Source organism: Rousettus aegyptiacus, unplaced genomic scaffold (assembly GCF_014176215.1).
Source record: "Rousettus aegyptiacus isolate mRouAeg1 unplaced genomic scaffold, mRouAeg1.p scaffold_m13_p_3, whole genome shotgun sequence".
NCBI lineage: Eukaryota > Metazoa > Chordata > Mammalia > Chiroptera > Pteropodidae > Rousettus > Rousettus aegyptiacus.
Genome location: NW_023416306.1, coordinates 27,626,839 through 27,654,019, shown reverse-complemented (window position 1 = coordinate 27,654,019; position 27,181 = coordinate 27,626,839). Strand labels below are relative to the sequence as shown.

General features: G+C 40.8%; 1 protein-coding gene and 1 long non-coding RNA gene across 2 annotated transcripts; one reads left to right on the top strand and one right to left on the bottom strand.

Moving 5' to 3' along the window:
• Positions 1–226: 226 nt before the first annotated feature.
• LOC118615045 lies at positions 227–2,632 on the bottom strand. Its single transcript, XR_004956308.1, has 2 exons — positions 2,311–2,632; positions 227–1,292 (listed from the first exon to the last, which is right to left on the bottom strand). It is a non-coding gene; the product is annotated as an uncharacterized LOC118615045 (long non-coding RNA).
• A 137-nt stretch (positions 2,633–2,769) lies between these two features.
• Positions 2,770–26,753, top strand: ANP32B (acidic nuclear phosphoprotein 32 family member B). The gene is made up of 7 exons (XM_016146283.2): positions 2,770–3,113; positions 12,302–12,451; positions 15,703–15,825; positions 21,319–21,508; positions 23,804–23,928; positions 24,897–24,966; positions 26,173–26,753. Exons 1-7 carry the CDS (start codon positions 3,060–3,062, stop codon positions 26,238–26,240), a joined length of 780 nt encoding a protein of 259 aa, XP_016001769.1. The 5' UTR covers positions 2,770–3,059; the 3' UTR covers positions 26,241–26,753.
• Positions 26,754–27,181: the final 428 nt, after the last annotated feature.

Sequence of the window (27,181 nt, the reverse complement as noted above, 5' to 3'; positions counted from 1 at the left end):
TGTTATGCATCTACTTCATATACTGTCTTTACTAAAGAGAAAGGGTACTATTCTGCCATCCTGGTTTCAAAGCCAGTTAAACCAATGCTCTCTTCTTCAGATTCATTAAAGTTTGTTTCCAGCCACAGAATTTGTGGAAGGCTCGGGGCATCCAATAATTTAATGAATGACCTACTGGTGCTGAGGCAGTAGGGTAGAGAGGAGATCCAAGGAGTTACAAACTAGCTTAGAGTGTTCTTAAACAATTTGGAGTTTATTGAAATTACACATTCTGATTAACAGGCAGTTTTAAAACTCAAAGGGGTGCCAAAACCAGGCATCATTTGATATTTTTATTATTTATTAGGCTGACATTAATATCAATGGAAGTAAAAAGAGATTCACCCATAGTTCAGACACCCTGACAAACTAATAAGTTGTTTTCATGTTTCCTTATTCCTTTCTGGCCCTCTTTCAAATCCATAAATCCATAAACATAATAACTGTGAATTAGATACAATTATATGTTCTATTTCTTTCTCACACCCAGATGCATACTCAGAATGATGTTAAGTACAGCAGTAGTCAAAACCAGGGCACTGCAACAACAACAGCCCCTTCAAGCCTGTGGACTGACAGTCCAGTGGAAGATGTTGGCAGGGCAGTGAGACACACCCTGTTCTGCCTGTGTTATTTATGCCTCTGGCAGTGAAGCCCCTGACAAAGAAGCATGTCACTGGAACACATGCTCTTTGTTCACAGAGGTGCATGTCAGCACCGGCTGTGTCAGAAGGGACAGTACTTGGTCTGTAGTCTCTCCTCCTTTGGCTCTTTTGCTTTCTTTTTATTTGCTGCACATTGTGGCTATGTTTATTAATTACTTTGTAGCTTAATCGTATAAAACACACATTTATCTTGTGAGGAAAGAGTCCTTCGCACCCTTGAGTTAGTCATAAAGAGAAGACAGGGTCCCAAGATTTGCCTGGTTCTTCCCTAAGTATCAGTACCACCTCCGCCACGAACCACTAGGTTACCACTCTCTTTAGCACAGAGCCACCACAGTCCAGTCTCCTTCGGCATCTCCCCTTTACCTACAAGATGGCGCCTGCATGTTGTTTTCTTTAAAGGTGCTCTACAAATGTTCCTGACCTTGGGTTCCAAATCAGCTCCCCATGCGATGACTTCATTCCAGTCAGACTGATGGTGTAGCAGAAAAGCTGACAGGCTTTGGAGTCAGACCTATCTGGGTTTAAACCCAAGCTCCACCTCTTGATGGCCATGCAGCTTAAGGTTCCTGAGCTTCAGTTCCACATCTGTAAAATGATTAAAATACAATCTACTTCACAGGTTGTCTTTGGGATTAAATGAAAAAGAGCATATCAAGTCCTAAAAGTGAATTCTCAATCACTGCTTGTTAGCTCATGGAACTGATTTACTAGTTTTTCATAAAAGTCTTCATCTCACAACCCTGTGGTTCTCATAACCTTATGGTTACAGACCTTGTGTGACATCCTGAAGAGCACTCCCTCACCATCTTCCCATCACAGAGATGTCTTCTCAGAGTAACATTTTAATACTAGACTCAGGAAACAACATACTAGAAAGTTTTTGCCTTTTCCATTATCTAAAACTTCCCTTTGCTTTGAAATGTTAACTCATTCCATATCTTAAAATTGGTATAAATGCTTATTTGCCACAGGTAAAAACGGAAGGGGGGAGTCTTTAAGAAACCCTAAGTTAATGCACAGATCTGTGTTTTTCTCTATTCATAAGTTGTTCCCAATCTTTGGAGCCTCTGGTCTATGTTAGAATTAAGATGTTTTCTTATTAAGACATGACATGTTTACTTATTTTAAGCTGAATATAACCTTAGGTTACTCCCTGAGGTCTGCAAAAGCAAACGTGGTGCTCTAACTCTGGTTCTCCGGGTGCTCTCTGACCAATTTCAAAGGCTACCCGCCAGGCTTCACTGAAACCAAGACCATCAGGAATTTACACACCTCACAGGGGTCCCCCCTAAGGAATAATGGGATAAGAGTCCGCAGAAAAACTGTAAAACTCCGAGGCCTCATCAGATATGCTAAATGCTGCTTTGCTACTCTGCATTTAAATACTAGAAACCCAGGGCGATTCTCCTTAACTCTGGGACCTTCGGCTCTTCTGTGGCTTGGGGAAGCGGCGGAGGCTGCCCAGGTCCCCGCCCGCCGCGAAGGCCGACTTCGTCCGGTGCCACGCGGTACACCAGTCGGCCGCGTTTCTGCTCCCGACCGGGGATCCTCAAAGCCCTTCCACCACCACCCGGCTAAGGAGACAGCGGGGTTCGGTGCTGACCTACACCGTGTGGGAGAGCGGATGGTGAACCCGAAAGCCTCACGTCCCGTGTTCCCTTCACGTCTCCTGCCTTCGCGGGTGTCAGTCTGGCTCGGTCGAGCCTCCGCGTACAGACTTGGCCTTACGAACCCCCGAAGCCGGTCTGTAAAGCCTGCCCCCGAACCCTCCCGGCAAACGTCCAGGCGCGCGGGCCGGAGACCCGCGTCCGGGCTCAGCGAGGTTGGGTCCCGGGGTCTCAGCTCCACGGCGGGCGGGGAAGCCCCCAAGGAATGTCTTACATCAGCCACCCCACGTGCAACCGAGGGGAGGGGAGGAAGTCGCCTTCCCCCCACCCCACCGCCTCCGCCCCTCCCGCCGCGTCTCCCCGCCCCGTCCTTGGTGCAGCCGCGGCCCCCGAGTCGAGCGGCGCCGCGCGGGGCCGAGTCGAGTCGAGCCGAGCCGACCAGTGGCCTGTGCCGCGTTGCCGGTTTAAGCGCAGTGCGGGGCCGCGGCCGGGGGCGGCGGTAGTGAGGCCAGCGCTGCGCTCCAGCCCCCTTTTCCCTCCATGGTTTCTCTCCGCTCCCGTGAGTAACTTGGCTTCGGGGGCTCCGCTCGCCTGTCCGCACGCCGCCTGCCGCCCGGGACCGCGCCGCCGGCCTCTGTCGCCAGCAGACCCCTTCCCACGGCACTAGCTGCGCAGGCCTGGACGCCTCTCCCCCCTCCGCCCCCGCCGCGGAAAGTTAAGTTTGAAGAGGGGGGAAGAGGGAAACATGGACATGAAGAGGAGGATCCACCTGGAGCTGAGGAACCGAACCCCGGCAGCTGTAAGCAGAGCCCCTTTCGGGCGCCCTCTCCCTCCGATGACTTGCATGTAATGGTGGCCACCTGCGGGGCCCCGGCCGCGGGTTCATCGGCCACGGCGCAGGGAAGGGCGCAACTCGCGGGCTTGGAAGGGGAAGGCGGGCAGGCGCGGAGGGGGGAGCGAGCGCGCGGGGATTAACTCTTTGGCGCCCGCGGGCCCCCGCGGCCGTCCGGGGAAGGCGGTGAGGTGGGGGCAAACAAACTTTGAGCTCCTCGCCCGCCAGGGTCCTTCCCAGAGGAGCGTGTGTGCGTGTGGCCGGCGGCGAGGGAGGGAGGAGGGGGTTGTGTAACGCTGGGAGCCATGTTTGCAGACTCCCGGGATGCGCGGCCGGGCGGGGACCGGGCCTGCTGAGGAGCCGCGCGGCCAGCCCGGGCCCGCTGCGGGCCAGGCCGGGCTTTGCGCACCCCGGGCCGGCCGGGCAGGGGGCTCAGCCGGGCGGGGAGGGTCTCCCAGCCCGGCCTCGTGGTGGGCGCCGGCCCGGTCGAGGACAGGGCCACAGGGCGAGAAGGGGGCTTTTGCCTCGGAGGGGAGGCGAGACGCCCCCTCGGGAGACCGGGGGCTCGGGCGGGCGCGCCCTGGCGCTCACGGAGCGGGGGAGGGGCAAGCCTGGGCAGCGGAGGTGGCGCAACCGCCGCCCCTCCCGTGGCCAAGTTTGAAAAAAGGACGCGGTTCCCGCCATTTTTCAAGCCTAAAAATAAAACTTTCTCCCCCATTTCTCTCGCTTCCTTTTCGCCTTCCGGGCCTTCCCCACTCTCGACCTTCCAGGGTGGGCCCCGTTGTGACGGCGGCAGCGGCTTCGCCCTCCCCTAGCGTCGCGGCGGAGGAGCCTGGGGCCCCTGCCCCGGAGGCTGGCCCCTTGGTGTGGGCGGGCGGCGGCTCCTCGCGCCAGCCGGGGCGCGCCACAGGCCGACACAGCGCCATGTTGGCGGGCACCCGTCTCCTTCCGCCGCGAGAGCCGGCCTGCGGGCCCGGCTCGCCCGCCCGCCCCCGGCGGTGGCCGCCGGCCGCTGCGCCCCGGGCCGAGCTCGTGGCTTCTTCGCCCGCCTCTCTGGGGCTCGCGCACTGGCGGGAGCCGCGCGCTCCGCCACCGCCGACTCATCTACTCTCGGGAGCACTGCTGCCCTCCTCCTCCTTCTTAAAAGGGCAACGCCAGGTGGCCGGCTCCGCCCGGGCCAGGCGCCGGGCTTGCGGGCGAGCCTCGCGGCCTCTGTCCCCGCACGTGCACGAGTGCGGCCGACTGAGGCCAGCACTCGCTGGCCGCGGCTGCGTGAGCGGTCGGCGGCCTTTAAGAATCGCCACCCCTACCCTCCCCGCGAACTAGAGCTGTTTCCCGGGGCTGGGGCACGGTTCCCGACCCCCACGCGCGGAGGCCGCGCCTCTGCCGCTAGACCTCGAGTAACTGGCGCGCTTTGGCAGTGGGGAAGCCCCCGAGCCCTCCCATCCCGCCCCAGTGTGGCAATGGGCGCGTTTTGTGCAGTTGGCTGTGGGTAACAAGTTGCCAACTTGTGGAAATTAATCAACCATGGTTTACCAGGTGTGCACGAGCTTTGGAATCCCTGTCGTCACCACAAATGAGGTTCAGGGCGCCCCACTGCGTGTCCACCTGGAGCGTTCTTGGGGGCTCTGAAGGCGAGGGCGTCTCGAATCCTCCCGGTTTTAAAGTTAAGGCTGGGACCATGCTAGTCCCTTCTGTTTAGGAGTCAGACATTTTGTGCCGGCCACGTGCTAGTATATTGAAGGGTCAAGCCTCTTCACACTGCAAAACTCGAAGAGTTCTGTTCTCATTTTGAGAAGTTCTTAATTTCAGACGTTTACATTATTACTGAATAGCTGTAAATCAATAGGATGTGGAGTAATTAAATTTAGCCCAAATTTCCAAAAGACAAGTACATGGTTCTTAAGAGTTTTCAAATATAGAATTTGAATTCCTTGTGCACTGAAGTACTGTTAAAGTACTTGGTTAAGAGCAGTGTTGCTTTCTCTGGGAAACGTGACTGGGCTGGTGTTCCCACTATATAGAATTTTTTCATATACGAGATAATTAATACATTGCTTTTTAAAAGTATGTATGTAAGTAATTGCAAGTGTTAATTTTTCAAGTAATCAACTTAGGCCTTATTCTCTTGCCATAGACAGACCAGAGTCATGTAGCTCTTTAATTAAAATTAAAAGGTCAGTTTGACAGTTGCGCTATCCACATTTCAAATGTTCAAAGCCACAACTGACAAATGGCTACTGTATTGGGCAGCACTGGCCTACAGTAATCCACTGCTTTATTAAATAAAGATTTGAGTACCAGCATGATACCAGGACCTGGAAAAGCAGTGGGAACAAGACAGAGTAGCCCCTTCTCTCCAGACTCCTGTGGTGCCTGTTGCACTGCCCTCCAGAGTGTTACAGGAGCCAGCCAAGACTGGGGGTAAAGAAAGGCTCCCCTAGGGGCTTTGACAGGGAGACTATTTAAAAGAGGAGTTAAGTGTTTTTGCGTGAAAGCATCATCCTTAAGGAAAATGAGGAGTTCCAAAATGACTCCTTTAAAACCAAACTCAGCTAGTCACATGAGTCCTTTTGTTTGTGTGGGGCCATCTCTTAGAGAGTAGCCTTGGCTTCTGCCTCTGGGATCCTGCATACTTGTCATTTGGGGAAAGAGAAAGTTCTTTCTCCATCGAAGGTATGGGCAGGAGGCTTTTAAATACACAACAGTATATCCCATGATTGACCTTAATGTCATCAAACAAGATGTAAGTGAGGAGGGTAGGTGAAGTTTGATCATGAACATTTTTTTGTTTTTATAAAACCAAATGATCTTGTATTTTGTGTATGGCTTTTTTGTTATTTTATTTGGGGGCTTGCAAAAGGCCCTGTTAACACTACCTTCTTGTGTTCTTTGGCCAAAGGCTTAGATCAAGGTAAGAGGTTCAGTTCACCTGTTGCTACGTCATTGTTCTTAATAAACACAGGTATATTCATTAAGTAGGGAGGAACTAAAATACACATATAAGTCAATTTTTTTTCAGAGTCCAAAACAGTTCTTTATATTAGAGATCTGTTCTCAGTGGAACAAAAATGACTAAGATGGCTTTTTAAAACCTTCATAAAGAATAGTGATAACCATTTAAAAATATCTTATAGGTAAGGATATGAAATAGTTTACATATAAAGTATTTGTATTGTCAGTTACTTCGTTGAGAACACACTGTATAGTCCTAGAACATACCACAGAAATTGTTGGCATGAGCACCTTCCTTGCTGACTGCATCTTGGAACAGCTAGCTTTGATAGTAGCTCTGATTTTTTCATTCTAAGTTATTAGAAAGCCAAGCAGTTCCTCTGGTTCACAGTCTGTCCCTGTGCAACACTGGTGGACAGTATGCTAGACGGACATTTCATATGCCACAAATAAGAAGTCTTTCCTCAGCTTACTGAAAAAAAATTCAGGTTTTCCTTACATTTTCCCTAACTTTTGACATCTATTATTGTGTCTATTGTGATGTAATTTTGAGCTCAAAGAGATATTCTAAAAAAAAAAAAAAAAAATTGGTTACGTAGCAACTAATTGGGTTTTTCCTTGTATAAATAATACATATTCTTAAAGGAAAATTAGATATAGATGAGCAGAAAATAGTAGCTATAGATAAACAAAAATTTTAAAAGTAGAAATCTCTCACACACACCCATCTAGACATTGTGGTGTGTAGCATATATTTAGTTGTGTAAGTAAAATACAGCAGACATCCTTATCTTTCTGTCATTATGATAGCCCCATTGTCAATATATGCATAAGTCATAATTTAACCATCTCTGTGGGGGTGGTTAGAAGATTTTTTTTGTCATTTTAAATAGTACTGAAATGAACATGTAATGTGAATCTCTGTCTTCTGCCAAATTGCTTCTTTAGAATGTTTCCCTTCTTTACCCACCAGTAGGATATGGGTGTTGACTTCATGGCAATAGTTCTGCCACCTAAGCACATTTAAGAACCACTAGTACAAATCTGTTTTATTGTCATTTTGAAAACGTTCTTTTAAAATAATAGGAAAGTGGAAGGTTTGAACATTGGTTAATTCAAGATGAAAATTAGCAAGAGTGGCAGGAGTTTTTCTTTCTACATTTTTGGATTATTTCACTTACTACAATAATCATATTTTCTAATTAAAAGAATTGAAAAAAAAGAATTGGTAACTAAAAATGATCATCTTCTAATTCCTCTATACTTATGTTTGTCTTCTTACAACAATTGTAACTTATAATTGGGGAAGGTCACCTGACCAGTTAGGTAAAATTGATCTTTTTTTTAGATTAGCCAGGAGAGTGGAAAGTGAGAGCAAATTGGAGAGGATGTAAGGGAAATCGCTTGATGTCCTCTGAAGCTCCAGTTCCCATAACTTGGCTATGATATAGCCCATATTTTTCCATGAAAACAGAACTGTTTTGCTGGTAGTTAAAGAAAACAAAATAAAACAAAAAGTAGGAAATAGAATTTTGTTTTTTGTTTTTAAATGTTTACTTTAAATTCATGTTTGAGAAAAGGCTAGTTTAATTGGAAAATGAGGTATGAAGAAGAGTGAATTTGACCCCAAAAGTTAAACCATTTATCTTCGAGCAAAAGGCCAGCTATCTTAGTCCTCTTTCTTGGACCAGTAGCTCTCTAAGTTGTACACACAAATGTACAAGTGCCTGCGCAACCTTTCCTCCTTAGGTAGTAGCCGTGGGAGGATTTGGGGCATAAGAAGGAGAATTAGGGCCATTTCTCCTTAATTAGAACCTCCCATTTATTCTTGACCTAGCTTGGGAGGCCATGGGGTTATATTCTGTCTGCCCCCGACACCCAGCCCATGCACCCTTTTCCACAGTTGTTTCTCCTTCCATGGCAGTCTGGATCTCTTCACACTTGAGGAAGAAATGGGGAAGTGGGGAGCCTCAGTTATTATCTCAAATTGCTGCTGACAATGCCGGAGAGAAGATACCTTTTCACCGAAGTCCTATTTAGAACTTTAGGCTAGAAGGCTGCTGATGCTAGTCTTTCCAGACCTGTCATCCTCAGGCACAGTACTGAGTGGGACCCTCTTGTGGTCTCTGCTTTCTGCAGTAATTCTCACTCTTGTCCTTATTCCCCAGTGGCTTCTCGTCCTCTTACTGTGCCTCTGGAGCTCTCTTCTGGGGGTAACACATTTTTTTACTACATCCTCTGCCTTCCTGGAAAAGTCAAGGGACATGCATTCTCTGCTGAACCATACAATCCTCTGTCCTACTCACCCCAGTAAATTCTGTTGCCTTCTGTTCATGGAGAAAATTAAAGGTCTCACATGTGCATTCCTTAAGCTTCTCGCTCTCCCACTTATAAACTCACTTACACCTATATTCATACAAGCCAATTGCTTCTCCACAGGAAAGGCTGCACCACCTCTAACAAGAGTAGGATATATTTCATTCTTAATGTGAACTTTGTATTCTTATAGTTGAACAATTTTTTAAATGTTTATTGACAATTTGTATTTTTTATGGCTTGTCTGTTTTTCATCAGTGTTTCTTTTGGGGTATTTATTTTTTCCATAGGGTAAAAATTGTATTCTTAGGAAAAAGGTAAATAAATACAAATGCCTAGAATTTTCACATATCAAGAAAGGTCACAAAAATGTGTTGAAGTGGGGTTGGTTGCTATTTTCAATAAAGAACTACCAACTCAGTAAAAGTCAAATGTTTCTGTTCTTTCACCTAACAATAGTGAGGAAACAATCCTAATTACAGAAGAAATTTTACGTAAAAAGATATCATAGCATTATCTATAATGGGGAAAATTGCAGTTATTTTAAAGTAAGCTAATTAATAGTTTTATTTCACCTACATTTAAAATATACAAAGAAAGACTGAAAAAATATATCAAGATACTAATAGTGATGAACATTAATATGCTTTGCATTAATGTGATCACGCTTATGATCAGAAAGTAGGTTCTCCATATATCCAAGTTCTCTCATTTCATCATCTGTTTAATCCCCTACAATGCTGACACAAACCACCAGGCAGTACTGTAACAAACCTATGACTATTTTTTTCCTTTTTAACACTTTCTCATACTGGAATATAATGGTAACTGAAATAGACATGACCCTGCCTTGACGAAGCTTAGTCTAACAGTGACTTTTTTTACCATCATTTTTTTAATGGCTTAATATTCTCATTTTTGAAGTATAAAACAAGATTCTAGAGAAAAGTCTTCTACCCACATTTTCTTTCCCTGAGAAATTAATCCTAAGAGTTTATGTACATGTAAGAAAGAGAATGTGTGACATAGTACATAAATAAGCCTTATACATTCTGTACATTTTTCATCCCACAGTATATCCTGAAAAGGAGTTCTTGTTGATCAGCATTTACGTTTTCTAATTTTTTCAATCTTTTTAAATAACTTCTTGTTCTTTATTTCGTAAGCCTTTCTTAGTATTTCAAACTAATGTTTCACCTTTGGGTACTACTCCTGATTCTTCTCAAGTTTTTTTTGCAGGGCCCCCCAGGGTCCATCCTCGGCCCTCTTCCTAGGAATTTCATCCTTCCACTACTGCCTCTGTCCTGATGACTCCCAAATACAGAATTTACATTCCGGACCTCCCCTGAACTTCAGACCCACATGTCCAGCTGCCTGGAGATCCTTTCATCTGGACATCCTATGGGAACCTTAAACTTGATGCCCCTGTGGTATTCCTTAAGTCCCTCCTGCAGTAAGCTGTTCTCTTTATTTCCATCTGGCTACATGGTTTCCATTTCTCTAAACCAGAGCCTCAGTTTCTCTCCCATTTTCTTCAACAATTAAACCGGCAAATTGGAACCATTTTGACAGTTTTTTAATCCCAGTTTCCTCTTCTTGATTCCTATTCTGTTTGGTTCAGCAAACATGTTCTAACTCACACTTGAATGCTTTATGGCACGGCAGTGTCTGATGACTTTAGTTAAAGTACAATTTTACTAGTTGAGAGAAATGTCTACAAGGTAATTTCACCTGATGAGCTGAGAGGCAAGATGGCTTAAGAGGCAATATGACTAACTCTTAATTCCTCATCAGTTGGTTTTCGGCATATTAGTGTCATTCTGTATAGTGATTTTGGATTCTCTGTCTGAGATAGTCATAGAAAATCCCCAAACCAAATGGGACCATTTTAGTTGTATTATAGTATACTTAGGTGGGTAGTGATTGCAGTTGACCATTTTTAATGGCTTGGTGGTATTTTTTAAAATACAAAAATATGTGTTTATAAAAAAAAACATAGTACAGATATGAATAAAGTAAACAGCAAAGGTCTCTGTCATTCCCCTACTCCCTTCTGCCATAGATTACTTGTCAGCATTGACTATGTCCTAAACACTACTCTCTACAACAACTCCATAAGGTAGGTACTGTTTTTTTTCCACTTCGCAGATGAGGAAACTGAAGCACAGAGAGGTTAAGTGACTTCCCCAAGGTCACACAGATTATATGTGGCAGAGTCAGGATTTGACCTCAGGAATCTGTCTTCAGAGCCCAACTCTCCTCGGTTGACCTCTTAAGTTTTCAGATATACTGATTTCCATCAGAAGAGGGAAGAATGGCAGAGGATCTAGGAAAAAATGGAAAGAAAGAAGTAAAAAGGTATAATAGGACTACATATATCCTTGCTGAAACCAGGGCTTGAGGAGGAAGTAGACAGAGTAGTGAGAAGTACTGAAGAAGCAAGTGAGAAGTTGTGGTGGTGTGGGTAGCACTGACTATAAATCTGTTTCCTTCTCTGTGAATAGGGGGAGGGTGTTGGTGATGCAAAGAATAACAAGTAGGTTCTCCATAAATGATAGCAATCACTAGAATAGGATCCTTGGATTCTGTATGGGAGGATAAAAACTAGCTCCTATTCTCACTTGAGAACCAGCAGCATTTCCCTTCTGTATACATGCCTGATTAATGCTATTAAACTTGGTAGATACACTGCACGAAAGCCTTATCCGTTAAAACTAATTTGCATCACTGTAAATTGATCAAAATGTACTAAAAAAAGTTGCAGGTTTCAGAGTCAGCCATAGAGTGAGAATGGCAGTAAGGATTTTGATGGTAGTTATTCACACAGTAGACTGTTTATTAAGTATTCAGAATTCAGAATCTTCAGATGCGATTTGAGTTTTGAATTTCAGAACATCCAAAGAAAATTTTGTGGTTTGAAAAAAGAACCTAATTTAATATCTAATAGTTCTCTCCCTTAGAAATATTTTTTTACATGTAACCCAAATTAATCTTTGTTTTGAATTAATCCCTTTTGCATCTTGACCCCTTCCTAGTGTCAAGATAATCTTATTAAATATTAATAAAACCGCAAGTGGAAACGTGTAGTGCTACCAAAATCTCTAAGTGATCTTTATTTTAATGCCAGTTTATTTATTTTTTTCATACTATATCTATATATAATTTTTTTTAACATCTCGTTTTTTTATTTTTCTCCCTCCCCCCTCCCTTCTGGTAACCACTAGTCCATTGTCCATGTCCATGCGTCTCTGTTTGTTTGTCCTGTTTATTTGTTGCTTTTAGGTTTATATCCCACATATGTGATATCATGTGATTTTCAACCTTTTCTGTTTTGCTTAGTATGATTATTTCAAGGTCCATCTATGTCGTTGCAAGTGGCAGTATTTCATCTCTTCTTATGGCTGAGTAATATTCCATTTCTTAGTGATCTTAATAGAAAAAATAAAGCTTTCCTTTTTTCTTTGTGTCAACCCCCTGAGTCTTAAGGGAGACTCAGCCTAAAAAAGCAGGGGGGTGGCAGGAGGGAGTATCTTCACCCTGCATTTGTAGTTAAAGTTACCCCCTGGGGAATAGACTTGGGAAAAGGAATATGGGGGATATAGTTTCTTCATTTATATCTTAAGAACTGTAGTTTCTGTCTGTGGAAAGGAAAGAGTTTAAATCTTTATTTATACCATGGTGTAACATTCCACCCTTGGATATCTATTAGTATATTGTTACTAAAGGCTTAATCATTTTTCACTTATTTATAACCGTGATCTAGGTCTAAGTAGAGGCTGACCCCGTACGTGGATGTTTTTGTTGGGTATTTATAGCTGGCATTTGCTTTTTTGTTCTTTGTTTTCTGTATGGTTTTGAAAACTTTTATTCTTTGTCATCCACAGGTTCGAGAACTTGTCCTGGACAACTGCAAATCAAATGATGGGAAAATTGAGGGCTTAACAGCTGAATTTGTGAACTTAGAGTTCCTCAGTTTAATAAATGTAGGCTTGATTTCAGTTTCAAATCTCCCCAAACTACCTAAATTGAAAAAGGTAAGTGCTTTTTCTTAAACAGTAAAAGAGAACCATCCTGGAAAGGGAAAAATATGTGATTTTACCTATAAGGAGGCATTTAGTCTAGGAGAAAGCATACGGCCTTTGGAAATAGGCATATCTGGGATTGAATTCCAGCTATATCATTTCCCTGATGGGCGATCTGCTGCAAGTTACTTAATCTCTCTAGGGCTCAATTTCCTCACCTGTAAACTGGTGATACCACCTTGACATTACAGAATTGCTGTGATGTTCGGAAATAATACATGTCCTGTGTTCAATAAATAATAGTTATGAAGACTAATTATTTTGTGAATAATTGATCATTTGTTAATTGTTATATATTTGTTGTTATACTGTTAAATATATTTTGTTCTTAGTATGTTCTGGGTTAGGAACCACAGGTGCCTACCACTCTTCATGTTTTATGTTTGTAGATTAAGGATGAGTTTAAGTAGTAAAGACTTTAGTTTGTAGTCTTTATGATAATTCGAACCTATTGCATAATAATTTTTAATGACCAGAAGTTTAAAATGTGACTAACTGTAACAAAGCTTCTGTATTTTCCTATCTTATCTGATGATGGCCCATAGTTAGTGCTTTATTGGTTTAATTATAGACTAATCACTGTCTTCCTCTAACACTCCCTCAAAGGTATTTTCTCTTATTCTTGCACATTTAACTGTCACAAAGCCACAGAATATCAAAACTAGAAGAAACTTTGATCTTCTAGCCTAACCCTTTGTTGTACAGACATACCGGTAGACCCAGACAAGTATAGTAGTTTGCCTAAAGCCACCCACAAAAGTGGTTAGTGCTAGAGCCAAAAACAACCCATATCTCTGATTTCCCAACTCAGCACCTTTCCATTACATATGGAAAGGTATGTGGTCATGTAATTGTAGAATTCTACATTGTTTTGGTGTTCACTTTATTAGGTAACTTATGTTAAAAATTTGTCTAAAAATTATGTTTAAAAAAATTACAGAAAGAAATCTGTAATCAAACTTAAGCAAAAGGTAGGTAAGCTGTTCCTGTAGCTGCTTTTAAATCCTGAGGGCCTTATTTTTTGGTTAAGTATGTGAACTAAAAACCAGAAACACTTTTTACTTATTTGCTTTATTTAGATAATAAATACTCAGGCAATCCTTGTGAGTTTCAGGGTGACCTACTTCCTATCCGAAAGAATCCTGTTATATTTCAATTGGTAAATTTTTTTCTTTTGATAAGTATCTACCTTAGAGATTCAAGTGTCATCTTTTTATTTGTATGAGTTACAGGTGACACTGGAAGCTCTGATTAGTCCATTAAACAACAGATGGCTTTTTAGTATCTACATAAACTTGATGCTAGCAGATCTTGTGTTTTGGGTTCTATTTTCCTGGCATCCTGATAATTTTCCTGAATTACTATGGTCTTTGTATTATCAGAATTATTCAGAAAGTAAGTGTATTGGTGACCATCTATGTAGAGGCTTTATCAAATCCTGACATCTTAATCAATTACTTGTAGCATTAGTGAGGGAGCAATGGAGATATCAATAAATCAAACAAAAGCAGATTAGATGTTCTCACAGCTTATGTGGACTTTATTTTCTTCCTACCTAGAGCACAGGTGGTTTTCTAACAAGAAACAGGATCTGAAGGAAATTAGTGTATACATGTCACAGGTTTCCTAAATTTACATATTGTTTTCATTTCAGAATAAATATGCCACTAAATTCGTGGGTGGATTGCCTTATCTCTGCTCCCTAAGATATTCATGTTTAAAGGACATGAATATTACATATGTCTGATAGTCCAACCAACCAAAGGAAGTGTTCTCTTTACTTTGATGTACTACTATCTCAATAAAGCTAACACTTGAGTCTTTGTTTATTGTAGACTTAGATTTTTAAATCTAGACCATGGTTAGACATTTGACAAGAATATCCCATTGGCAGAAAAATTTTTTTGGAAACATTGCTGTCTCCTGACGTACTTAACACTTAAGCAGCAAACTTGAATTGTTTTCTAAACTCATTTCTTTTAACGAATAAAATTTTTAAAGTTCCTTTGTTCTGCACCAGATGTTCATTTCATTGTATGTCGTACACTAAACTACATGATGGTTTCATGCTATTCTAGATATGTAGCATAGTGGGGAGGGCATGGCTTCTTCTGAAGCTAGCCTACTGGCTTCAAAGGTCCACCACTACCAGCTGTGTGATCTTGGGCATGTTACATAGTCTTTTTGTAGTTTGTTTCCATATCTATCTATTCTACCTATCCCATAGGGTTATTGTGAGATCAAGTGAGTTCATGTATTTCTAGTGCTTCAAATAGTGCCTGGCACTTAAGTACTATGTAAGGGTTGGGTACAGTTACCATTGTCGTTGGCACTCAAAATAGGGGATTGAAACAAGCTGTATGTCCTAAGTTTTCTCATCTGCAGAATGAAGAATTTAAATTAGATGCCCTTAACCATCTAATTTTTCCAGGCTTCAATTTTTTTCATTCTAAGATTCGATTATTCCTTTCTGAAGGCTCATTCTTTCATTGGCACACCACTTGCTGTGCTACCACATGACTTGCAGCTAAGAAATTAGAGTAGGTTTTTATAAAGGCCAGGTTTATGCAAGAAGTGGCCTCTGGGGAGTTGGTTGTGTCAGCCCTGAAGCTGTTTGCCTGACACCCTTTCCTTAGGTCATGGACCTTCTGTAAGGGCTTGGTTTGGGGCATGTACCCTTCTGGTAATCTTCAGAGCAACAGTCCCTGGTGGCTTCCAGATGTAGAACCCCACAGTGTGTCAGCACTGTACAGAACTAGATTAGGTTTCAAGTAGGCATAACAAGCTTTGCTTGGCACACACAGTAAGCTGCTTAGAATGCATGGACCATTTACCCTTTCTGGCAGGTATAGGGTATTACAACTTCTCAAAGAATTCTAATTTGCTTTGACCCACTTTTTAGGTTAGAAAATGTATTCACTGATGTTAGGGCCCAGTTCTTGAGCAAACTGTTATAATTAGCAGCTGGTTAAGAAAACAACTCTTCTCATCATGTCCTGTCTCTCCTCCCCCTAAATGTTGCTGAGATAGGTAAACTACTTATTTGGATTTAATCAAACAAAATGAATATACATGCCTTAATAAAATTAGAGGTTGTTTGAACTTTATATGTATTTAAGAAGTCTATTTGCTCTTTGGAACACCTTAGTGATATATGTTTCTCTGTGTATTTGTGCTTGTACTGTGTGCATTTTCTCTTGCAGCTTGAGCTCAGTGACAATAGAATTTATGGGGGTCTGGATATGTTGGCAGAAAAACTTCCAAATCTCACACATCTTAACTTAAGTGGAAATAAACTGAAAGATATCAGCACCTTGGAACCTTTGGTAAGTAATTGAGAATTTGGAATCCAGGATTTATTGGTCATTTTCATTTTCATAATTCTTTATAGTGAGGGAAATGATTGGAAATAATTATTCATTGACAAAGTGGTAGCTTTTTATTATAATTCTTTATGGGGAGTCCAGTTTTCAAGGTCAGAGCCTCTCTAGTTAGGTGTGTTCCTATGACTTTGCTCTCCCTTCCTGATACTGTGGTGGCTTCCTTCTAAGAATTCTTTTTTTGTCTTTTTCAAATTTCATATTTTTATGAAATTAAACATTTATGTTAAATTTTTTCCCCAGACTGGCCAGGCTATTCTATACTTTTACAGAAAAAAACTATATTGGGTGGTATATCTGAATTGTAGATAAAATGGAAGTCCAAGGACAGTTGCAGTAAGTTTTAGGTCTTCTAATTTGTGATCTGGTGCTCTAGCTGGATCACTGTTACCCAGTTTTACATGGGAACCCCACAGTCCTCCTCAATTTTACACACTGGGATAAGCTATGGAAAGTTAAGTTTAAGTGCCAGTTGGGTTATAGACTTGCTGTGTGACCTTGGGCAAATTGTTTCTTCTCTCTGGGCCTCAGTTTCCTCACTTGTGAAGCAGGGAAGACAATAATCCCTGCCTTAACTCATTTAGGAGTTCTGAGAATAGAATAAGGTAACACACTTTGCTTTGTAAATTGGGAGGCTGTGCTAATGGGGGTCCAGTCTATGTAGAAGTTGTAGTGTTCAGAAAAGAGCTTCTGAAAGTAGGTTAATATAGGTTGTGGGCAGCCTTGTGGGCTGTTTTTTGGATGCCATCTGAAAATTTCTGTGAACTCAAGATTGTTAAATGACTGTTTTCGCTAAGTATGGCATTCCATAAATTTGGCATACAGGTAGAATTCCATTTTAGTAAGGCTAACAGAACTCAAAACTTGTTTCATACTACCCAAAGATGCCTATGGCTTCTGTTTGTTTGTACTGGATACGTAAAGTCAGTATTTCCGTTTGATACAACTTGCAAACATTAACTGGGAGAGGGTTATGTAGTAGATAGCTGCCTTTCATGATCCAGAAGAGCAGAACCCAAGAGGATAAGGCATCCTGTTATCTCTGTTCTGATGTCACATTATATTGCAATATTTGGATTTCACATCACTTGTACAGAATGTTCTGTTGATATTTCAATGGAAGATAGAGTTAAATTGTGACTTCTTTCAGTGAAGAGTCTTTCAGAATTACGGGTCCTTTCCCTCCTGATTGAGGAACTGCTCCAATGTGGATTTAATTATCTTTTACTGAGTCACTTTATTTGTATGTTTCATTAAGTGGACCACATTTAGCTCATTTTCTCATAAATGTTGGGAGCATGTTTCTTAGCTTAGCTCCATGGATTTTGCTCCTTTTTTCTATTATATATATACCCAGACACTTAAGCTCCTTCATTTTTACTAGTTCTATTCTTTTCCTCCAAACCAATCCCCATTTCCAGTGTTTAAGCAAACATTGAGTTTTGCTGTATTCAAGGATATTAACATTTGCCCATTGCATCCTCATTTTAGAGATGAGGAAACCAAGTTTAGAATGCTTAAAAAATGGCCACAGGATAAAAGGCAGAGTACAGATTCGAATCCAAGTCCACCATTCTTTCTGCTGCTCTTGGGACTTGTTCTTTAGCTTTTACCTGCAAATTTATTCCATATCCAAATTAACCTTATCTGGGAATTCCAGCAGGATCACCAGATCAAGTGCTGATGATCTCCCAAGTCAGATAGCTGGCTACACCAAGACTTTATTGTTTGTGTTAATGACAGGCCTGTCAATTCAGGGTTACTGATAGCCTAGGAATCCCTCTTTCATAGAACAGAGTACTAGGCAGTACCTTTCCAAGCTAGATTACTGGCTGTCGCCTAATTCTCATGGCAACCTGAGTCTTCTTTGATGTTTCCATCAGAAGCCTTTGCCATACTACTGGCCTGTTAGAGTCAATGGCCTGTTAGGAAATGGGCCACACAACAGGAGGTGAGCAAAGCTTCACTGTCTTTGTAGCCACTCCCCAGCACTGGCATCACCACTTCAGCTTTACCTCAGATTGTTAGGCATCAGATTCTCATAGCACTAGCCTCTGGTGCCAAAAAAGTTGGGGACCACTACTCTAGCACACAGGCAGAACAGTAGCAAATCGTATGAGGGAGCTGTTTGCTTGGCTGTTTCTGACCTTGTAAGTGATGTATGAGGGCCCTTTGGTGGCTATGAAAGCCTCAGTCCCCTGGGACAGTGAAGAATGAGAAATACTCATTGTCGTATTTACCATTTTTGGAGGAGCTGCTATGTACCATACACTGTAGTGGATGCTTTATATATGTCATTAGTAACTCTCAAAGAACATTTCTGCAAAGTGGATAGAAATAGCATGGCCCTCATTTTACACATGAGGAAGCTGAGGCTTGGGAGAGGCCGAATCCCTTGTCCAGAGTCACACACTTGGCTAACCTATGACAGAGCCACAGTGCTGCACATCCAAGACTATCTGGAAAAGCCCGAGCTCTCGTCCTTCTCTGAACTAGCTACTCAGATTCCTGGGGGTGGTAGGTAGGTCTCTTAAAGTTAGAACTTGGAATAAAATAAAACTATAGAAGGTGAAAGGGGGAAGTGTTGGGTCCATTTTTACTTCTGAAAATATTCTTCAGTGGGAAAAAACACCATCCTCATCCTCATTAACCACATACATTTTGAACACCTCCGTTGAGCCCAGTTCTTAACAGCCACTGCAATGATTGTGAATGCCTCTACTTGCTACAGGGACATTAATCGAGAGACAAAGAAGGCATCAATTCAAACTTCCTTGGACACCTTTTTTAAGAGACCTGGGCCATCCAAACCATCCCCCAAAGCCCTTCTAAATTCTAAGAAGGCAAGCAAAATTATTGTTAATAAAATGTTTAATGTTTATTATGGCTAGCCTATTAGTTTTAGGCCAAATTTCTGGTATGATAGAGTTGTGATTTTTTTTTTTTTTTTAGCAGTATTTAGACGTTACATTGGGATCTGAATGATCTGTGTATAGTGTATTTTAGGCCTTAAAGTATAATTTTAATACTTTAAACAATTCTAGGATACTATAGTTACTGGGGATTTTGTTTATTTACTTTCACTTGGTTTTCTAGCATACTGTTTGGCATGTCTGAATTATAATGGGTCCTTTCTCAAGAAGTAACCAAAAGTCTCACAGATTTATAAATTTTCAGAACCAGGAGAGCTTTGGAGTCCCTGTGTACTGGGATAGTCACTAGAACTAGAGCAGGGGCTTGGGGCACTGTAGAGCATTAAAGATCAGGGGTTGTATGCATTTTCGTGCTTTCATTTGTAGGGAATAATTTTAAGAAGTACGTGGCTCATGTCTTTGAGCAAAGAAAGAATTTTTAGACTGAGCCTCTTTAGGAAAGATGTGTACATTTACTTATGGTTGTATCTTAGCTGGTTATAGAGTCTACCTTTTGTGAAGAGAAGAGAGTTCTCAGTATGCTAGCTAGTTGTCTGGAGTGAGTATTTCAGCCTTTTTCTCTTTGGCAAGAATTCATACCTGGGCTTCTGGAGGTCAGGGCCTGCCCAGTGGGCAACCTAATCTGAAAGCTACATGACATAACAGCAGCTCTCCCTATGATGAAACGGACTGGGGACAGCTTTCTTAAGACCTCAAGGGACTGATGTACAGAACAGAAGTACATTATTTGATCCACACACTCCTGGATCATTGTACATTGGTGTTTTGAGGAGTATGGTTGCCTGTTCCTATAACCCTGCTCTGTGTTCCCTGTCTGGCCCTGTTTCTAAGGGCTGCTCAGTGAGAATAAAACAACTGTAGGAACCTCATCTTTGACCAGAGAAAGGAAGATTCTGTAAGTGCAGAGGTCAGTAACACTTTTCCTCTAAAGGTAATAGATATTTTAGGCTTTGTAGGTTTATACATTCTCTGTCACAGCTACCCAGCTTTGTCATCAAAACATGAAAGAAGCCATACGTAATATATAAACAAATGAGTGTGGCTGTGTTTCAATAAGACTTATTTTACAAAAACAGGCAATGGGCTGGTATGGGCCAGCAGACCATCTTTTTGCCAAGTTCTATTTTAGAGCAAAGTTTTTCATATCATTTTGTAATTCTCCAGATTTACACAGAAAACCCAAGTCCTGAAGACAGGGTTTTTTTTCATCTGCATTCTATCTCAGGTCTTTGTGAATGTTGAAACAGTTTTTCCAATAAAGCATCAAAGCCTTTAAGCATCAACATTTAGTTTTTGAAGTTTAACTTCATGCAGAGATCCTCTTAATATTTTTTATTACTACTTTATTAGAGAATACCAGGCTTTTTCTCTTCATTCAGAACCATTAAAAATTACATTTAGGAAGCTATATGTAGCATATGCCCTCTGGGCTTAGAGCCCCTATTCTAAAAACGCACTAGTTTTATACCCTCTCCTCTTTACCCTAAGAGGGCCTGCTGTCACTTTCTGTTGCTCTCTTTACTTGTCTGTAATATGACCTCTGCCCTCTCAATCTCTTAATAGACTTGGGGTTGAAGTACTAATCACTGATGTCATAACAAATGAAGTTCTCCATAAAATACAGGGACATTTTCCTGTCCACTTATAACTATTTAAAAAACTTTTTTGGGGGCCAGTTTTTAGATTTCAACCATTTTAGATAGATAGATAGATAGATAGATAGATAGATAGATAGATAGATAGATAGATAAAACAGGTTCCAAACAAATGAGGTATTGCAACAAAGTTTCAAGGTATGGTAAAACCAGAAGAATTTTATATCAGAAAAGTCTGGTAATAGTGACTGTCAAGAAAAGAGTGTAATGTTTCTCTGTTTAAGTTTGAATTAAGTCTCCCTTCCTTTCCCCCAGCATGTATTGAATCCTGTCTACCTGGAAAATATCTGCGTCACCACACTTTGTGCTTTATTACATTTTATTCTCTAATGTTTCACATCTGTGTGCTCAAATAGAAATCACAAATACTGAGTCAATAAAATTAATGACTTTTTCCCCCCATATTACTACCCCAGAGCATTGAAGACTGTGCTTAATTAATACCCAATAAGTTCTTATTGGCCATTTGATTACTCAAATATTTAAAATTAGTTTTGAACCAAATGTATTAAATTTTGTGATTTGTCTCAAAACTGAAAAGATCCAGTTTTAGTAACATTTTTTTTGCCCTCCCCCTCCCAGTAGTAACTACTTTTTGAAATTCATATTTCTTAAGACTAATGCTGCCAGAAAAAACAGTTCTTTGAGATAGGTAGATGTAGAAGGGAAAGACTAGTTAAAATCTAGTGGCCTCTGACATAAAGGTTGCAAAGGACTTAAGTTGTTTTCCTGTGTACAAGGCAGAGTGGGTAGTAGCTAACAATACAGAGCCTAGAATTTTACCTCTTTAGGAAATGGGTTTGTTGCTTACATTCCTTTGGTTTAGAAGCTGTATTTTTGATCCTTTTCAGAAAAAGTTGGACTGTCTGAAAAGCCTGGATCTGTTTAACTGTGAAGTTACTAACCTGAACGACTACCGAGAGAGTGTCTTCAAGCTTCTGCCCCAGCTGACCTACCTGGATGGCTATGACCGAGAGGATCGAGAAGCCCCTGACTCAGATGCCGAAGTGGATGGTGTGGATGAAGAAGAGGATGATGAAGGTGAGTGGGCACAATGTCCAGTGAACCTAATGACTGCTTTTTAAGGGTCCCGATAAAGCTAATGAATATTCTTGCTGTTGAGAAAAATATATCCATGCGTGCAGGCATTCCATCGAATTTTGGAGCTAGGATATCTGTTTAATTTTAATAAGCTCTTGGGACATTGAGGCCTTCAAATGATACCAAATAAAAATGGTTTGTTAGCTAATTGGTCTTGAATTTGGAGCCTACAGATTATAGGCTACTGCAACCCATCGAAGTACTTGTGGTTTACAGTTTACTTAAAGGACCGTCATTTCATGTCTCTTAGTTTCCTTCTAGCTCTTCTCCTTTCTTATTTACTGCCCAGTCGTCCTTACAAATTCAGCTTTTTTAACACGAGCAGCCCTTTGCTTACCTCTTTCATAGCACTTGTCACTCTCTGCTAGACCTGTCCCTTCTAGCTGTGTCATGATTATCTTCTTGGGTAGGGACCGTCTTTTTTTCTCTTTATTCTTAGGACCCAACACTTACTAGGTACTTGGTACATGTTTGTTATGTCTAAATATAAATAAAATTGCTTCCCTGCCTTTATTATATGACTAAAGTTTAATAACATAATGATTTCAAAGTACTATATGTTGGATTACAGTTTTCATTAATAAGGAAGATAATCTCTGGCCATAATGAATATAATTTCTATTTTTGACATTTGATTAAGTTTTGTTTGTTTGTTTTGTTTTGTTTTGCATCCAGTTATCTTTAAGAATCTTTGAATATTTTCTACCCAAAATATCCCTCTTAATCAGCTGTGCCTTCTTTGCACAGTGACATGTTTACTTGAGTTACTTTTAGGATAAATGGTTTCTCACCTCCAATTGGCTTCGAGGAAGCAAAGCAATTAGTTTTCACATGTCAGCATGAAGAAAACACATTGTAGCATTCTTGAGTTGCTCAGATTTGTGGAATTATTGTATTTGAAGCATTATTTTTTTTAAGATAAAAAGTATGCAAGACAAATGATTGAGAAAAGTGCAGGAGGAAAAACAGGCAACTTGGATGCAATTATTAGTGTAGTACTCCAGAAGCATTTTTACAGTTGTGTTTTGCAGGAGATTTGAGACAAGGCAAAAAAAAAGAGATGGGAAGTTGATAAAATGGACACAGACTAGGACATCTTACCTTATTCCAAATGTTTACGTCACTTATTCCCCTCACCACAGATTCCTAAAATCCCTTTGTGCCTTTTGTTGTCCATTTAAATTCACCTTAAACAGGTTGAAAGGCCACATATGCAAGAGCCTGTAAAGGATATTCTTTGGAGGGTGGAGGGCAGTTCCTGAGAGTGAAGATCAATCAGGCAACAAATATTTGAGCATTCTTATGTGCTAGGGATTGTGAGAAATAGATTTTTGTTTTTTTTAAAAAACAAAAACAAAACAAAACATGGTTCCTGTCCTCTTGGAGATTACTGTTTACTAAGAAGAAAATGTTAAATAATTGTAACTAATAATCAGAAGTGAGCAAAGTGTGCAGTGATAGAGAAGCACCAGGTGCTTGTATAAGAACATGAGTTGAGATAAGGAGGTCTGGCAAGTCTGCCTAAGGAAGTGATTTTTAACTGGGACTCAAAGGTTGAGTCAGTGTTAGCCTAGCGGAGAAGAAAGGGAAAAGAACATGCAGAGCTAGGAGGCAGGCGAGAGTACAGCAGACTCCAGGACCAAGAGTGGTAAGAACTGCTTGACTAGAGGCCTGCACCAAAAGTAGTAGAGACAGAGGATGCAGGAGCCTCTCTTACCCTGCCTCCTCCTCTTTCTCCCAGGTTCCTGATGTAGGCAGCTGGCTTTGTAGTGGTACCCTTATCTCAGAGACTTTTGTTTGTTTTCTTTCATTACTTTGTAACTTTTTTTACTATGGAAAAATTCTATTAGACATAGACAAAGGTAGAAATAGTAAAACTAACTTTCATGTTCCCATGACTGAGCTTCAATGATTACTGGTTCATGGCTGATCTTATTTTATATGTATACACAACCTCACCTTCTTCCCTTTTCTCTACTTTGAAGTGAATCTCAGACATTATATCAGTTCATCAGTAAGTATTACAGTGTACATCTAAAATAGTCCATCAGGAGTCACGGCCTCTGGGTTTTATGGGACTCTGTTGGACAAAGGGACTGAGCTGCAGCATCTCGAGAAAAAGAAGGTGACTGGTTCATTTGTGCTGTGGACCAACCCACAGTTCCCCAACACCTGAGCAGGTGTGCCCCATGAGACATCAGGGTATTGAATGAATTCCTTTTGGACTGTTTTCAGAAGGAGAAGATGAGGAAGACGAGGACGATGAGGATGGTGAGGATGAAGAGTTTGATGACGAAGAGGACGAAGATGAAGATGATGACGTAGAAGGGGAAGAGGATGAAGATGAAGTCAGTGGGGAGGTCAGTGCAACTGTTTTCTGTCCTGCTTCCTATTTATAGTTCAAAGTGTGAATTTTTAAAAAAAAAGAAAAGAAAATGGTCTTCTGAAGAAATTAGTGTACTTGCAAATAGATTACTATCAGTCTGATTAATTGAGCTCTTGGTCCCCTTTTTAATAAATAATAAATAGAATATTTATTGACTGCTAACTGGACATAGCACTTGCGTCTGCAAGACAGTTTTGACCCTTTAACTTGGGAGGAAGCAACGAGTTGAGTGTTACTCAGTAGGATGAGAAAACTGGAAATCGAAGGTATGTCCATCCCATTCTTGTATTCAAAGAAAGGGAATGTTTACCAAGTCTGATCTTGTTCTTGTATATTCTACTTAATTCAGTAAATATATGCCTCCTGTGTTAGAGCTGGGGATGCAGTTAAATAAAAATGTGGCCCTGACCTGAAATAGTAGGTAGCCTAGTTTAATGGGTTACCTAGTAATACAGTATCTCTGAGGAACTGCATCCCATAGGAGGATAGGAGAAAGGAGTGCTTAACTTTGACCCTCAAGAAGGTTTGTGAAAACAGGTCAACAAAGTTAGAGGTCATCAAAAAGCATATTTTTTTTAGTACAGAAATAAGGCTGAACATTTGTATAATCTAAGGTGTTTAAGGAAAGTAAGTTCCTGAAAGAAGCTTTTTATAAGAACAGTACTGTAGAAATCTTTGTCCAAACCTACTTTGAAAGTCATATTTTGAATTGTCCATTACAAGTTGTATATTAATTAAACATGTCTAGCAAATAAAATGCTTCTGAAAAGCAATTTTTAAAGACAATTTTTCATTAAGCTTATTAAGAAAAACCAACAAATCTCAGTTCATGAAAGTAGATAAAAATAACTACGATTTTTCCTTGATGGATTGTCACATTCATTGGGAAATTATATTTTTTACTTCTTTTTGTATAATGGCATGCTGTTTACCATTCTTTAGGATGAAGACTTTGGACATGATGGAGAAGTTGATGAAGATGAAGACGATGAGGATGAAGATGAGGATGAAGGTCGGTCTAATGCATGCACTTTGGTGTCCTTAATTAAAAATGGGGGAGGGCATCATTTAATTTAGAATTTGGAGCCACCGAGAAAAAAAGGAAATGCCCTTTCCCCTGGTGCCCTTCACAGGCACTTTTATGTAGCCTTGTCAGTGCATCTGTGCTAGTGCAGCTCCCCTGCTCTGTGGTGATTGATAATGCCTCTCTGAGTCCCCATCATTTGTGTTACTACCAGGCATGAGGTTTCTGTGTTTGGAATTCTTTCCTTAAAAAAAGTCTTAATTGGATCACAATTTTTGCAGGATATATAAAAAGGATCTTTCCGATTTATCAGTGTTATTCCTTTCCCACCACAATCAAAACCAGTGAAATACCTCTTAATACTCATTGAAAGCACAGATTCTCATGCTCATGTAGGTTTCAGACTACCGGGTGGTTCTGCTTTCCATTGGTTCATACTTTGTCAGCATCTGCTGTGTGCCAGTCACTGAACTAATTTACACTGATAAAACAATCCTTAGGACCTGGTTTCTGCCTTCAAGGAGCTTTTTGGGATATAATTTGATGTAGATTTAGTTAACTTCATTAAAATAGCCATGAATTTTTACTAGTTGAAAACTGATGTGTAGGTCTCTGTCACAAATACCCAAGGAGTCTAAGAAATCTCTTTCGTTAATATTAACTTGCTACAATTTGTGTCTTGCCATGTTCTAGGCTAAATACTTCGTGTTCTGATTTAATCCTCAGAATAACCCTCTCAAGGTAGTACCATTGTCCCCATTTTATAAATAAGAAAATGGGCTTTAAGAGGTTAAATGGCCTGCCCAGCGTCAATTGTTAGCAAGCATGGGTCAAAAACAAGCTAGCTAACACTGAAGTTCTTGGTATGCCTTTTAATAACTGCTAATGTCTCACTGTTGGCACCAACAAATGTAAGAAACATTTGGAAGACTGCATCTTAAAAGTGAGGAAACCAGGTTAACTTTGCTGTGATTTGAGATGCCACCGTGCATTTTGCTCTTCTTGGTCCGTTGGTCACTATGTATTTTAAAATTAATACCTTTCTCTTAATTAACAACATATGGATCTGATCAAGCTTACATCTTTTTTTAAATCTCCCAACCACCAGAAAATTCATTGTTATTATCTCCCTTAGCGATAACGTAGGCAAAATGCTCTTCAGTTGTCTCAAAGTGAATTTTTGTTATTATACAGAGGAAGAAGAAAGCGGGAAAGGTGAAAAGAGGAAGAGAGAAACAGATGATGAAGGAGAAGATGATTAAGACCCCAAATAACCTGCGAAAAAAGAACTGTTCAGTATTGGTTGGACTGCTCATATGGATTTGGTAGCTGTTTAAAAAAAAAAAAAAAAAGTAGCTGTGATACAAACCCCAGGACACCCACCCACCCAAAGAGCCAAAGAATAGTTCCTGTGACATTCCGCTTCCTCCATTTAGTCCCTCTTGGAAATCCACCACCAAGCTTGGGAACTTCACCCCAACAAAATTGTAAGCGTTGTTAGGTTTTTGTGTAAGACTCTTGCTGTAGCGTGGATAGCTGTGATTGGTGAGTCAACAGTCTGTGGCTACCAGTTACACCAAGATTGTAACAGCATTTTTACTTTCTGTACAACAAAGAAGCTTTGTAAATAAAATCTTAACATTTTGGGTCTGTTTTTTTTTTTTCATGCCTTTCTTTTTAATGAAATTTTTTTACATTAGGACATTATATGTGACAACTGCCAAAAAAGTATTTTTAAGAATTTAAGTGAAATAAACATGTTCCTCTTTGGTAAAGCCTAGTTGTATGCTTACATTTTTAAAATAGACTTTAATTGTAAGCTCACTAAAATTAAAACACACTAAAGAACTGGTTTCTCTGGCATTTTTAATATTAGTGTTTGTTGAGGGGAAATGCACAAGTGTATGATTTTTGAACATTTAAATCTAATCCTCATTCTCAATGACTGAGAGTAAATATGTTGGAAACTTAGTGCTCTGGAGCCGCTAAAAGCCAATAAAAATGTTAGAGTCAAATAACTGGCAAATTAAGGAAAAGAAGACAGTATAAAGGAAGAGACCTTATGCTGTCGGAGGAGAGCTGAATTCTAGTTCTGGCTCAGCCACTGATTTCCTGGTTGACCTTGTGTTGACCTCTTGGATCACCTCCCAGTCTGTAAAATTGTGGGGGTGTGACCAAATGGCTTCTGAAGTCTTACAGCACT